We start from the raw sequence: 16,132 nt of genomic DNA, 5'->3' as shown, positions 1-16,132 counted from the left end.
AAAGGTAATATACATGCTATTATAATAGGCACCAGGCACCTACTTATTATATTGCCATGATGTTAAATGTTGTTAAAATTATGAAGTCAAATACCTATAAGATAGTAAATGTTAATAAGAAGTACAAAAAGCATATTTGCCCTATATTATTTTAACTAATGTCTTTATACATTTTTGTAAATACCTATCTCTACTCATCAAAAGTTGGCATTGCCAAGTGTTTGAAATCGATTAATCACGGGTTATGAATTTTTTCATATTTTTTCTTTTAGTCACACACTACACATATTATGACAAACATTGTTTTCATAATTAAAACAAGATCTATTAAAAGTGAAACAAAATTAATAGGTAGCTAGAATAATACAATATTTTTCGATGCATTTTATTCTGTCATATTGTTATAGGTATTGTTTAAAAGACATATTTCAATATTTTTTTTCGCATATTTGCAAGCATTTACTTTAGAGTTTGATGCCATAAACATCCTAACCCTATTTATCATTACACATGATAAAGAATCATTGATTACCTATTTATTAAACCGAAATGGGACATTTCGCCGTGGCCGTTTTGCCGTGGCCATTTCGCCGTGAGCCGTTTCGCCGTAGGGACATTTCGCCGTGCTCGAAAAATTGTGTATAAAACTATAAACACAAAATTAACATTAAATTCACCCTATATAATATAATAATATATTATATTATTATTGATATTATTGGTTTTATCTTAAAATGTCTACACATCGCCCATGGCCTTCGATGACGACGATCACGATCACAATTGTTGCAATAAAGTTTTAATCAGTTCTCATCTGGCGACACAACTCACAGTAAATTAATAAGCATATTAGCATAACATAATGGAATCCCAAGTGAAATCTACTCGTGGTCGTGAAATATTTGTATAATATGATGGTTTTATGTAGGTATGTTTATGATAATGTTAATTTTAATAATACAATATACGGTTTTGGCGTTGCCGTAATAGAATTTTTTGCAAAGCGCGAATTCATACAGGAAGAAATTACTACACAGTCATAAAAACTATTAATGTACATCATTGTCATGACTCGGAAGCGTCAAAAATCGAATTTTTTTTTAATTTTGAATATGACGAAATATATATTATAAATGAATTATTATTTTTTAGCAAATTATTATTATTATAATGACAAAAATATTTAAACACCACGTCGAAATGGCCCCGGCTAAATGTCCTCACGGCGAAATGGCCACGGCGAATTGTCCTAGATCCTTATTAAATATATGTATATACACGCAGGATGATTTTTTTTTAAACAGTATACAGATCATAAGATCATCACATTTCATCATTATCTCGAAAAGTGTTTATTAAAAAAATAAAATATTTTTATCGTTATGAAGTCATTTAAAACAAGATGTCTTAAAAATTAAATAATTTGTTTTCACTATTTTAAATCACTGTCGCAGTCGCATATTTTGAATGACATAATTTAATTTAATTCATATTTCAAAGCAGATAGGTAATTGTTTAGAGAACATTTTGATACACCTTTATGTACTTTTGAATAATTTAAAATTGAGTATTAGAATTTCCAAATTTGTTATTAAGTTGGTCCTTACTTATTTAAAGTTTTGATGGATGAAGCGGAGTGATGCACTGCAGCTGCACTGCGTGCAAGTAATAACTACCCCACAAAAGGTTGGTATACTTTACTCAGCTCATTCAAACTTTTAAATGCTTAACATGACTTATTAACTCATAGGTATGCGCAAGCCAATAAAATATGAGTGAACTGCTATATTGAGAATTCTGAATTATAGAGGATTCAAGCAGTGTTTGGATGAAGAAACTACAATATTATTTTAATTTATAAGATAATGCGTGCAACTGACCTATATAATATATTATACTCAAAATATAATATTATAATTCACAGTGACGGACACTTGGTCGAGAATTCCAAAAAGGTAACATGTGACATGCAGGTGCGGTGTAATGTGTTACACAGGGATGGCAAGAGGGGGGGGAATCAGGGTAGTTGCCCCGGGCCCCGCGATTTTAAAGTTATAATTAAGGCCCCGCAGTTCTTAAATGATATTTTATACTGTTCAAAGATTAGTTAGTTTGGATAATATATGTAGGTGATGTGACTATTATTTATTTTGCCCGGGGCCCCGCAAATCCTAGCACCGTCCCTGCATTGTTATTATGATGCGGGGAGGGGGGTCTGTGAAGAAGAAGTAAACCGAGATCATTGTGCTGTTGTAGGGTCTGGCAATCCGAAGCTTTGCGGTCGCAAGGGATCCATCTGGCATCTCGTTGGTGACGGCGGAAATCCCGGTCGAACGGCTTTTGCGGATGATCGACGACGATAAGCCGGAAAAACTACAAAGGGACCCACCAGGTTTTCCGCCGACTTACTTGCGTGCCGGTGGCGTTATCGAACGGCTCACACATTATTTATATATAAAGGACAAGCATGGCCTTTGATGTGGTGTATTTCTAGACGAGGCCAAAGGGATTTGATGACTGCGGATGTATATATATATATATATATATATAATACATTGAAGAAAAAGCACAAAGCGCCCACGACGTGTCCTTTGTACAGATGTCGTCGTCGTCATCGTTTACACGCCCGCCTGCAAAATTTGTTGTATAGGGATAAGTTTTCCACAGAGAATATTCCTTTATACATCGTACAAGGTAGTATATACTATGTGTATATATATATATATATATATATACTCGAATATCATATAAATATTTACTAAACGTTATTACACAGTTTTGATTTTTGTTATTTATATATGAACGATTTATGTATACACGTTCGTATGTATATATATAATTATATTACACAACGCTGGAGAAAGCAAATGATATAATAATAGTTTTTAATTCAGTTAAATTTATTTATTCTTCCTTTAATTAAACTTATGGACATTTTGAATACGTCAATAAAGTTTATAACTAAGTCAAAAAATACCATATCATATATTATCTTCGATCCATTTAATAGATTTTGTTAATTAAAAAAAAGTCAATAAGTATTAAAAAATCAGTAAAAATCACTTGAATAATAATTTAATACAATGCATTTGGAGGACTATTATAATTCAAACTTGCCGCGAATAGAAAAAAGAATTTATAATTTATAACACTTTTCTAAGTTATAAGTATAATATCTCAAAAAATAAGCATGATAATCAGTGAATAAATTTATAATTTTAATTTAATAAATTTTAAATAAATGTTTTTCCAGTTTATATCATAATTATATAATATATAATTCTTATAATTGATAATAAATGAATGACGCGCCATTTTCAGCTAAATTTGGATGTAATATTGGTCATTTTATACAACCATTGAAGTTTGATTAGTTTTAAGGTTGTCGGACGAGAGAAAAAAAAAAAACTATTCCGTTGACAAAGTGATATTATACTAATAAAATAAATATTAGAGATCCAAGAAAAAATCAAGTGTATCTATAAATTATTGTTATAAAAATTTGTATAGGGGGTGGAGTGGCCGAGCCGACTAAGGCGTCGGTTGCGACGCACGCAGTCGCCGGTTCGAATCTCGGTCACGGGCGGCATCGCTCTTTGGGCATTTCGTGATGTCTGGTGAGAGAGGCCGCCGGCCCCCAACCGGGCATGGCAGAAACCCACGGGTGCCCATTCAAAATTCTGCCAAAAAAACCCACGAGTTAAAACCTTACCCTACAGTTCCCCAAGCTAATGACCTCAGTTGTAGAAGCCTTAACCATAAAAAAAAATTTGTATTATGTTGAAAATAATAAATAAAACTTTATCGTCAAATTGAAATTGAAATAATTTCAACGACCCAAACAAAGTATGACAAGTATGTAATAGGTAATGCGTATGATGGATACCTTATACCTATATAATATATATAGTAGGTATATTTTAATACTATGCTGTTTTGTCCATTATTGTGATGGGAACATTAATACTAGCAGACGTAGGAAGCTTCTGAGGAATTTACATTTTAGGTGATTAATAGATAGTCGATAGATAATAATAATATAAAATCAATTTGTTCATATCTTATACTTTTGAATATATTTTAATATAATTATACAACAACAACAATAACATTATGTGGTCGTTATACAATACTTTTAATTAAAATCTACTTGGTATATGTATAGGTATTGAAACAATTAAATGAGCGTATTTAATTGATAAAATATATATTATAATCATATAATATTTTAGTAGCGTACACACTATTATTATATATAAATACGTTTTCATTCATTAGAGTTAATACTATAAATTTAAAAAAAAAAAATTATAGTGATCATGTGCGATTAATTCATTCGTCGTCATTAGTCACTATCAGCTGGTATGTGTGGGTATTGTCGACGATGACCCTCAAACATTCATAGGATTATCCGACGATATCTGTTTCTAGTAGTCCTGTGGAATGCAAAAGTACGGATTAATAATATTAATAGTATACAATTACTATTTATAACATCGTGTTAAACTATCTTTTTTCGATAATGGCATCATTCGATTTTATCAATAGGTGTAGGTAAAATAATATAAAATAAGTTTTATAAAACAGCCTTGCAGGATGCATAGATTATCTACTAATTACTGATACTGTTTAGTGAATTTATAGGTTAAGGATGAGGTGACTCTTTGTTGAACTTTTAGCATTGATTCTCGGTATACATGACGTGTTTATTATTATTATATTAACTATATAATAAATAACTTTTATATATTATATTATAATATATTAATAATAACTTCAATAAAATTGGTATACTTACAACAATGTAAATGACTAATTATAGATCAGTGAAATATTCAAAGTGTGTATAAAGTAGCCTCGCTTTTACTCGTTATTTTTGAACTTTAAAATATTATTCTGCTCGAATTATTAGCTCGAATAAAGTCTAAATAAGTAATTTATATGAAGTTGCTCTGATGTACTCGGTCAAATCACGTTTTTTTTTTTTTGGGGGGGGGGGTCTTCTATAGTCTTATATAGTGTCATAGTGATACTCTCTCTACTTAACCTCCCTTTAGCCTACTCGATATGGGTACTGTTCCCGCGGAAGTGGTGTATGCGTATAAAATTATCGGAAATGCTAGCTGCCCACGCTCGGATGCGAGGGTGCGTCCTGAATGACAGTTTTTTTGAAATCAAATAATTATTTCGTGGAACTATTTTTATTAGACATGTTTAATGTTACTTATCATATCCGCGTCCCGTTCATTCATCCCACTTTGTATGATTGTAATTTTTGTATACTTGTGCATTTTTTTTATAGTTTTATTCTATTTTTCAGAATCATTTTTCCCTTTATTTAATTAGTTAGGTGTATTGTGTCACATTATAAAGCGTAATGTATTTTCATTCAGAATTGTTTTATCCACACTATACTGAGTCGAAAATATTCATAAATTTAATAACCCGCTCATTGTATATATTACCTATTAAACAACCGCTGTAATTTATTTTTGATAACTATAATAACTGCAAGAGAGACAATAATTATTAATTGCGGTTGTCAGTTGATGTTGTATTAATACGTATGTAACACTGATATATGTATGAGTGTTTCTCATTAAATAATTTAAGATAAAATAAAATGTGGTGGTCATTGTAAGCAATGGTATGGAAAAAACGCTAAAAAAGACCATGCGTGTAATGTTATAATGGTGTAGCGAACTGTGACTTTAACTATATTTATCTATAAATCCATAATAATAATTAATTCCAAATAAACCACAGCCTTCCTCCCTGACTCCCTGAGGTCAATGAGTTGACGGATTACCACGTGGTTACAACGGTAATATACCATATATTATTTAATTGCGTTGTACCGTTACCGTAGAATAAATGCGGTCGGTCGACCTGCCGCCAGCGGCCATCGCTCGACGACCGGACGCCGCGGGTCGGCCACTTCGTAGAAGTTGGCGGCGGTGTTGGCAGTACGTGCTGGCCGCGAACAGGGCCGCGCCGAAGACGACTATGGCCGCAGTGATGGCGGCGAACAGTGCAACGGCCGCCGGGGCTCCGCGGCCACCGGAGTCGGTGGACGCAGCTGACCCGTGGTCCCAGCGGTCGCATGTGACCGGAGATTCGTCGTTGGGCGCACCCGGACAATTGACCACACCGTTGCATACGGCCCGGGCGGGCAGGCACAGGCGCTCATCTCCCGGACACAGGAACGCGCACTCGTCGTCGCTGTCGGACGTCCGCCGGGCGGTGCGCGGCGTCCCATCTGGGTTCCGCGGCAAGTGGCTCAGCTCGGACCACGCGATCTTGAACTGCGCTTTGTGCGGGTAAGCGTTGCCCACGAACCGGACGTGCACGTAGCGATGCGGCTGTCGTCGGCGTCGCCGCGATCGGTTGTTGTCGTGTCGCTGAGACTCTGTGCCGCCGGACGTCGGTGACGATTTTTCGGCGGTTTCTTCCACGTCTTTGGAAGTCAACAGCGGCAGGTCTTTAAGTGCCGTGGCGTTGTGCCCACACGCCGACATGAACGGGTAGTCCACCGGCCTGGACGGCAAGTACACCTCCAGCCGGCCGTCCTGACAGTCGTCCGACACGAAGTTAACCTGAGAGTTACATATAGTATTGGGTTACTATTATAGATAGAGTATATTATTAATATATTATAGTATTTGTTATATTACAGTGTACTTGCAAATACCTTCCTGTTTACAGTGCGGTGTAACTGTGAGATATGACAGAATATCATGTCTTTCGTATGTTTTTATGTGTTCCATTTGTAATTCTTTCTGTTACCCCCTGTATACATAAAGGAGAGCGGGGGAAAGGGGGAGAAATCGCAAGACGAAAATAAAATATGTAAACAAATTGTTATTATTTCACTTGCTGCTGTGTTGACAATATACTGTACAAGTGGCGTATATGATTTTTCTTTACAATTATATTATTATATTATATTTTAAAACTTTGATAATATTTATGGCAATATAAATCTATTATTTTAAATCTCCCATTAAAAGGAAATAACCAAACCCAAAGAAAAAGGGTGGGGCTTCTTCGTCACTGAACTTTGGAATAATATAATAATCAATCAACGTTGAAATTTAAGCCATCATGAATTACGGGATTATATTCAGTATTTACCGAGACAAGTCCTTTATTAAATATTTTAAATTGATTTGCTACAGCTTTTCCATAGCTCTATACTAATATAGACAAGTGCCCATAGATCCATAAATAGCAAATAAATGGATTAAGCGTCGAAATAATCTTGAACTATACAGAGCCACTTCAATGGGTGAGTTTTTTTTTCAAAAAAATATAAATTATATTTTAATGCATAATATATATGTATGCTCACTTAAAATGGGTACTTGTCGCGCTTTTTGTGTCTATACCGATTGTTTTTTCCTTATAAATTTATATTGAAAGATCGTTATAATAAAAATAGCTATTTCTAAATATAAATATGATGCATTAATTATATATATTTCGGTGTTTGATAAAACTATAAAAGTATAAAGATAGGTTTAAAAAAATAAAATATTTTCACTAACCTATATAGGTGCTCAAGTGTTTGTTTAAATCGACTCCCGAGTCTACATCAGTCTAGAACAAACGGGTGCAGGTAATTTCACAAAATTATTTTATTTTTTCTTGACCACAGGTCAGAAAACTCGAGGCATTTGAAACAACCTCATCATATAGGCACAAAAGTGGGGCTGAAGATCAGGTTTTTATTGGAAACTTTATTGACATTTATAATGTGGTGTACCTATATGTATTACATTAGTTTTTTGTGGGGACTATACAAAGTATAGGGAGATTAACATCCCCCCCACCAGCACACTTATTTGCGCCCCATGAACCTCCTCCTCGAAGACCTGGTGCATCGCTATAAAATCCCCGCTAAATTCGACATTGCGGTTAATGGTACCGCCCACCTTTATAAGTTACCTGATTAAAATGTAACCACAAATCCCGATCCTCGTGAACGCGTATCTCCCAAATGCATTCGAGTGTCTTCGGTGGTTCTACAAATCCCATGGCGTCGAACCGCGGAAACACGAGCTCACCTTCGTCGACCGGCTGTATTACGGACGGGCCGCACAGGGGACCGTGCACGAACTCGTATCTGGCCTCGAACAACGGTACGTCGTACTTGAAATAGCTGAGGGCCGCGTGCTGAGGGTTCAGATTTAGCTCGACGGTCAGCGAGTTGCCGGACGAGACGAATTTGATTTCGGCGGCGTGCTGGTCGGACGGCGCAGTAGTTGTTCTCGTTTTGTTTACGTTTTTGAACAAACACAGACCGTTGTGCGTGTTCGATTGATTGATAATCGTCCGGTTTAGACCAAAACCTGCGTCGATCTCTTCCGGCTCCCATACCAGCAGCTTGTCGCGTTCGCTGTACCAACAGTCGTTGTCCTTTTCAATGGGCGTCCTATAATTGTGGTCCTGTAAACACGCGTTATTTGTAATTTGGGCGCTCACGCGAAACGGTCAATAGTTTACGACCATTATAATGCGAATGAAAGTTTCAATCGATCACGTAAACATGTAACATAAAACGGTGTACACTTATATTCCGAAGTTTAGTATTTGTATATTGTATGTTTGTTTTTGATGCACTTGTATAATATAATATAAACAAAAATCGAAACATTTTTCGCAGTAGAAATCAAATACCCGTCGTTTTCTGGCATTATTTACGATATCTATAATCTATTTTGAATAATTGTTACGCATAATATTATGGTATAAACTACGAGATAAAAGTTAATTACCATATCAACTCATATATATATATCTATAGTATCTACTATTAACGTCTCGTCCAAGACAAGTAGGTCGGTACAACGTACAATAGACGATTGTATACACAGCTAGTATACCTAGGTGCAGAGCGTGTTGCGGAAAAGGGTTATGTCAGTTTGACAGTTAAGATTTACGATACAGAATTCCAAAAAAAATTTTCCATAGATAATATAGACGTACCAAAGTTGTTTGACCGAAAAACGGATCGATTTTTTTCACTCTAGAATGTTTTGAAACCTCACAATGTCAAAATCTAGCTTAATACTTTAGATCGTCCAACACCGTTAAAAACTTATACATTTAACTGATTTTTTGGATCGCTTGTGACATAGCCTATTACCTCCCTAAATATATGACTAGGAGTTTCCACAACAAAAAATCAGAACATTCTAAATTGCAGCTGCTTATATGCTGTCAGTAATAACCTGCATGACTTAAAACTTTGTGTAGGTACTAAAATATAATAAAATATATGCATATTATAATATACATTTGCACTAAAAAAATTTACCAACAATTGTTATTTTTTTGTTTGTTTTTTATTTAGGAATTATTTTCATGAACTAGGAAACCTCACTCTGTGAGCCTGCTAAATTATCGATTTCTAAAGGTATAATAATTATAGTAACGTATTTATTTATACAACGCAATATTACATTATATTCCATATTATACTACAATTTATACGCATTTATGCTGAGCATTAATTATGGAAATATAAATGCCTTAATATCATCGTAACTATATGTAGTGGAAAGTTCAAAGTGGCAACTATTACGGACGGACTGATATATGGACACAATGAAGATAAAATTCATATAAGGTAATCTAAACATATATTTGGAAATTCAAAACTGTATAATTAATAAAAAATTAAAATAATACGCATTATATTTTTTGTAAATAATATTTTATCACAGCATTTTATGTTTAGTTTATCTTCAAATAACAATATTAAACAGGTAGGTATTGTACACAGTAAAAATTACCAATTACCAATAAATCTCTTGTAGGTATATTTCAAAGTTATTGTAATAAGTAATAAGTAATTATGCCCTTATAAATAATAATAATATAGTGGTGCGTAGTGCATGAAAAGTATTTTTAATAATTAGATTTTATTTTTTATTTGTCGATTTACATATAAAATATTCGTTTAGGTACATGTATAAAATATTTAAATACACAACATCAATCAAATTTGGTAGTATATGCAAAACAAAAGCAGAAGCTTGTATCTCTACAGAACACTTCTTAAGAATTAGAAAATATGATCTTTTTAAGTATAAGTACCTATTATTTGTTTGAAAGAAAAAATGGGCAACCATGTTTGGTGAGTCAACCTGTATAATATGTATATAGGTAATGACATTTTTTTCGTACTTATATATGATCATATACAGCATGTTGGTACGTACAATTTAATTTATAAGATTTATTTAACGAAAATAAATACCTTGAATTTAATCGACTCAATTCTCAATACAATGCGGGCAAATAACCGTACGTCTGTTGTGAACTTATAACGACAAATTATTGGTTGAGATTTAGCATCAGGATCCGTAGCCGTTCCTTGTCTTTTATAGACCAATGTGTTCACTGGTGATCTGAAATATCCGGACGATGGTTTCCAACTAACGAATTCTTCGTCACACACTGTATCTGGTATTGCCGTACCGAATTTTGTGTCGTTAAAAAAGTCGTAGTGAGCCCAATAATACAACGACGACCTAAAAAGAAATTACATCTGTCATGCATTGTTTTATTTATTGAAAAAAAAGTAGGTATATTTTTATATAGCCTCGATCCACATTCTTCTTCTTTTTTTTAAATTCATTTCAATCGTAAAATTATTATGATCATATATGCCACTTGGGATGTTATAAATATACTACTATATGTATATTTGTGATGATTAACCAATAACGAGTGGCCTGTTTCCGGTAATATCATAACAATTAAATATATTTCACGGCGGTCACCCACTCATCTGAGCAATCATCCCAATGATATATGATATCCCTGATGATTATCTATACTATATAATCATTATTCTTACCCCGAATAACTACCGGTCTTGCTTTCGAATCGGATAAACATGGAATTTCCCGTTGATATGAAATCGTGTTTTTCGGCCGGCTTGGAAAACGTGTCACAAAATGTTTTTATGATTCTCGTATCATCTGGTTCTGCGGAATCGTAGAGAGTTAAGCTTTCCCCGCAGTCGCCGGTCCAGTCACTCGTCACAGGACTCTCGATGCTATTGACTCGAAAACTGAAATGTGAATATGTGATCAGGTATTTTATTAAGGTCACATCTACATTATTAATTGCAATCGAGGATAATAACATGTATAGTAGAGCATCACGAGTTTCTATGCAAATCACATATTATTTTTCTTTAAATTTTTTTTTTTGCTTTTTATCAGTTATTTTCACAAATCATCATACCTATAGTTTGAATATAATTGTGAAATTTGGTAGAAATATTAAAAATAATTTTGTTGGCATTAAATAATAACTGAAATAAAAATAAGATGAATAATTGATCACGATTTACGTTGTTTTGTATTTATTAATTAAAATTTTAAAAATATATTAAGTTGTTCGGAAAATTCTCTACATTTTTTAAAATTAATTATCTTAGTAATTAATAATTAGAAGCTGCTTAATTTGTAGATTTTAAATTAAAAAAAAAATTCTTGCATGTTTTATGATTTTTACTGCATATTATATTATACGCCATATTTCGACACTTTTTAGTGCATAAAAATCCATGCACTAATTATGAGGTAATTATTCGGCCGGGTGAAAGTCTGTTTAAATAATCATAGTATATCATAGTAGGTAATGAATTATCGTTAAAAAAAAAAATTATTCTACATGCAATATAATATTACGTTTAGAGCGAGTTGACATACCTGGGAAAATAAACTCGGACTACTTGATTCGGTAGCCCTAGTAAATGATAAGTGCAAGAGGTGTGCGGAGGATACCAGTGAGCGATTGACATAAATATCCCTTCTGTATGGTGATCTCTGCTCAAATGTTCACTCGATAATATCCAATTGCAAGTACCGTTTTTTTCACCGGCGGTCTGCATGTGGCCAGGCATATTACCAACGTTAAAATGAAAGCCGGTATTTAAAAGTGGGCCTATATTTAAATAAATATTAAAAAAATTGGGAATAAGTTTACGAAAACTTAAATTACCTATTAATTTATATATAGCACAGAAGTATTAATAAAAGAATATTTTTGGCGAATTTTTATAATTTTATAATTATATTTTTGAACACTTGACTTATATTTAAATATTTATTTATATGACCATATACTTATATTATTGTAGGTCACGCATAAAACAATACTAAAATAATTTATATATTATATTTATCTAAAATTATAGTCTAGCTGGTCTGTGGATACTTTAAGCTTTTAAAACGAATAGTTTTTCATTTTTATAAGGGATTATAATATAATATACGACCCAGTGTCTATGATTATAGTTTATAATGGCAAATAAAATTAACTTTGCTTGAAATATTAAAATATCATATAATATATGAAGTAATAGACATAAAACTATTGACGTTTATTCACACTTTTAAAACGATTTTTAATGGAATAAATTCAATTTTATTGTTATTGCAGGTAATTATAATATAGTAATTACCTACCTTCGTTAAAATGAAATATTAATGAATTTTCATAGTTTTATTAAATTTTAACATTCTTATCTTTTATTCATATTATTTATAATATGTTAATATTTTAAAACTTTCTTAACTTTCTTATTATGTTTGGTGAATAACAAATTCAAATTAGGCCTCAAACTATTGCTATTTAATATTTTAATCTAAAGTTTTAAAAGAAAATGATAATATATTAATTTAATTTACTACATATTTTACAACACACATATAGCTATATATTATAAATTATAATCTACTATTTTAATATAGGTACATATTTGTTTCTCTACCTATTATACTTTATTAAATTTAAATAGTTGTAATTTATACACCATAAAGGTGAGGGTATGTAAATTAAACGATTAGATGGAGAATAATATTTTGCTTTATAGTTTTATACGAGTATTACTTATAAACTTTGACTTCAAGAATATTAATTTGTGAATTAATACTTTTACAGCTATATATATAGGTGTCTATGTATTATAATTTAATTTTAGTATAAAATTTTTAATTTGACATTTTGTATAATGCGTCTATGATTTAAGACTCAAACAGAAGAAATGAGAGTCTTATCTCTTGTGTCTTATTTAAAACACTTACTTCGTTTATCAATGCAATGATAAATATTATATTATATTATGTACAGTTTTTTTTTTTATTTCTCTATACATTATATACTATGTAAAGTAGTGATTGGATTATGTTATATTTTAGTTAATCATTCTTTTTGTTACAAAATAATTATTATTATAGTTCGCGCTTCGTTTGTTTTGAGAATTAGTTTGGTCATCGACACAAGCATTATTGTTTAGTTATTGATTTAAAAATGGTTTTATTGGGATAAAAATTAGAAATTAGTAATTACCATATTTTATATTATTAAATACTATAAATATCTGTAATCGACCAAAATAATTACCAACAATAAAAGCTTATAAAATCGACGATTATTATTTAAAATTCGCATACCCAAGTTTAATACAGCCATACATAGGTACCTACTTGGCCGATATAGTAATAGTAAATACACATTACATAACTAATTACCTATTTAATAAAAATAACTTGTATTTAATTAAACGTTTTAATTTAACTGTCAAAAATACTCGATATCATAGATTTTATCGATATTATAGATGATTATAAAAAATTGTATAAAACCGTACCTGCTGTCGATGTAACAAACTCCACAAATAAGTCTTCACTCGTACCAACAATTGAATGTGGAAATTTTCCCATTCCACAAAAAGTTCCAATCTCTGGGCTAGATGCATTTTTACCGTCATATATTTTTATATAATCATAAGGGCAATATTCGGCTCCTTTAACATATTTTAATTGTTTGATATTAGCATACTGCAGTTAATATATGTACTTTAATTGGAAACTAAAAATATTAATGCATTGTCACTATAACGTATAATTTATTATAATGCTGACAATGCTGTTGGCATTCAATAATACGTTTTGAATAAGTACTTCGAACGGCGCAAACAATACCTACATCCATTCTAATATAATATTATTTATTTTATCTTCACTGTGGGTTGAATATTTAATTATAATATATGACATCATATTGTGTAGGTAGACATATAGGTTATCAAACTGCAAATAAATTCAATTTTTGCTTTTGAAATAAAATCGTTTTTTCATATGATGTAAGTATTTAATTTATATGATAATGAAATAACTTTATGATCATTTCGTATGTATATATATTTTAATAATACACATATTTTAATAAAATTGCTTCAATTTTAAATTAGGAATTTTGTTGACAGACATGAATTAAATTATGGCATTTTAATCCAGGTTTTTGTTTCTTGACAAAAAAAATATGCATTCAACCGAACTGAATTAATTATCATAAAGATGTACAGAAACTACAACAATAATTGGCCCCTCGAAATTTTATGAACAGTTCGTACAGATAAAGGTTAGTGAAAAATAACAATTGTGACAATTTACTAATGGTATTATAGAATGATTTAAAATCCCTAGATGTGTAAAGTAGGTACCAATAAAAATAAATGTGCTTTTTTTTTTTTATTAATTGGTTTTATGCCTTTATGGTATATTTTATTATACTCTTGGTGGATCGCTATAGTCATTAGTTTTACAATTATTATTATTTTTTACTCACTATAATTAGGTTTTGTATGTTTGAGAACCATTGTAGGCTTTTTTTTTCTAGAAAACGGTTTTTGGGTAGGCGATTTCTATATAGATTTGTTTATTTAACAAAAACAAGTAGATACTATTCAAAATTGTAATTTTCTAATTATTGCCCTAATAATTTCCTAAAAATTCGTCAAAAACTGTGAATATTATGAGGCACTGCTAAGAAATGATAAGTTACTTTTGTGCGAGTCAAACCTGTTCAGAATTGTTTTTCGAAAGTTCAATAATTTCTAACATGCATTTGAATTATAGAAAATATTGTATAACTGCGTAGGTAAGGCAGGTAAGTATAATAAAATCTGTATTATTGTATGATTACCTGAAGTAATCGGTCTCATTGGGCATGTAATTATATTTTCACATCGCTGACCGTCTACGTTGAATTCTTCGTTTTGTATGTATAGACGGATAAACGGATTTTTAGTATTCAACCAATAATTGCACTTGAGATTCCTCGGATAGACTCCTGGATACGCTGGACTTTGGACATAACACGTTTGCAGTCGACATTCTTTAAATGTCCTATCACAATAGCTCCTTTAATCAATTTAAATAAGTTACGAAAAATTAGTGTGAAATATTTACGAGAGTATACTTAATATAGGAACCTACTATAGATTACGACTGTGGGTCATAAATTTTAAGTATTGGAAATTTATTCATTTTCTTTCCTACTATACTATAAGTTATTACACAGATATAGTTATTAATTATTAATAGTTTTTAAGTTGATATTTCTAACCGGCACCTAATTGTAAGAAAATGCTCGGTCCCTTGGAAATTTTAAGAACAACCATTCAATTAGGTGTATTAGGCAACCAGTCGTCAATAGAGTTGACAATTTGAAGTTATTATTTCTTATCATTTAACTATCGGTGATTAGAAGTTATTTCAGCATCACGATTGATCGTTCTCAAAGTGTACACTTTTATCATGAATAACTAACTACTATAAACTTATAGCTCGTCCCATCGAGTGGTTATCGTATACATATTGTTTAATTTATCTTCGTATCCTATCGTATTTCGAATTAATTTAGACTAAAGGGGGTTTTTATTTTTTAAACTTCGAATTACCGATAAATTAAATTATTTTAAAAACTATTTAAACACGAACAGAGACGATAATTAAAACCTACTTACAATACTTATACATTAATATCGTTATTTATTGGTTAACATATATTATAGTTATGTAAATATATAATATACTAAGTACTGAATATATTTTCTTAACGATTAACGAATAATATATAAATTTGAACATGACCGTTATTTTTTGGTAAACGGAAAATTGGTACGGTTATTGTGTTTTGAACAAAAGAAATGAAATAGGCGGAATATTGGTACTATAAAATATTTTATTTTCAGTGGTTCAAAAAATTAAATTAAAATAAATATAGGTATGTTCAAAAAATTAAATTTAAATGAATATATGTTCAC

The 16,132-nt window shown here is 31.3% G+C and overlaps 1 protein-coding gene across 2 annotated transcripts in view; it reads right to left on the bottom strand.

Moving 5' to 3' along the window:
* Positions 1 to 4,049: 4,049 nt before the first annotated feature.
* The window catches only part of LOC107173795 (uncharacterized), a 63,776-nt gene continuing 51,693 nt past the window's right edge, over positions 4,050 to 16,132 (bottom strand). Inside the window, exons 4-11 of one of the 2 annotated variants that reach the window (XM_089221835.1) lie at positions 15,010 to 15,227; positions 13,673 to 13,828; positions 11,730 to 11,964; positions 10,868 to 11,083; positions 10,265 to 10,538; positions 7,948 to 8,448; positions 5,859 to 6,596; positions 4,050 to 4,436 (exon numbers count right to left, since the gene is read on the bottom strand). In XM_089221835.1, the coding sequence (XP_089077961.1) occupies positions 4,428 to 4,436; positions 5,859 to 6,596; positions 7,948 to 8,448; positions 10,265 to 10,538; positions 10,868 to 11,083; positions 11,730 to 11,964; positions 13,673 to 13,828; positions 15,010 to 15,227 (2,347 nt within the window). In that variant the 3' untranslated portion in view covers positions 4,050 to 4,427. The remainder of the gene's footprint in view (positions 4,437 to 5,858; positions 6,597 to 7,947; positions 8,449 to 10,264; positions 10,539 to 10,867; positions 11,084 to 11,729; positions 11,965 to 13,672; positions 13,829 to 15,009; positions 15,228 to 16,132) is intronic. The other variant, XM_089221836.1, reaches the window with a different exon arrangement.

This window comes from Diuraphis noxia, unplaced genomic scaffold, assembly GCF_037042655.1.
Source record: "Diuraphis noxia isolate RWA-SAM2 unplaced genomic scaffold, SU_Dnox_SAM2 contig0003, whole genome shotgun sequence".
NCBI lineage: Eukaryota > Metazoa > Arthropoda > Insecta > Hemiptera > Aphididae > Diuraphis > Diuraphis noxia.
The sequence above is the reverse complement of the archived record's forward strand: the minus strand, read 5'-3'. Positions and strand labels throughout refer to the sequence as shown.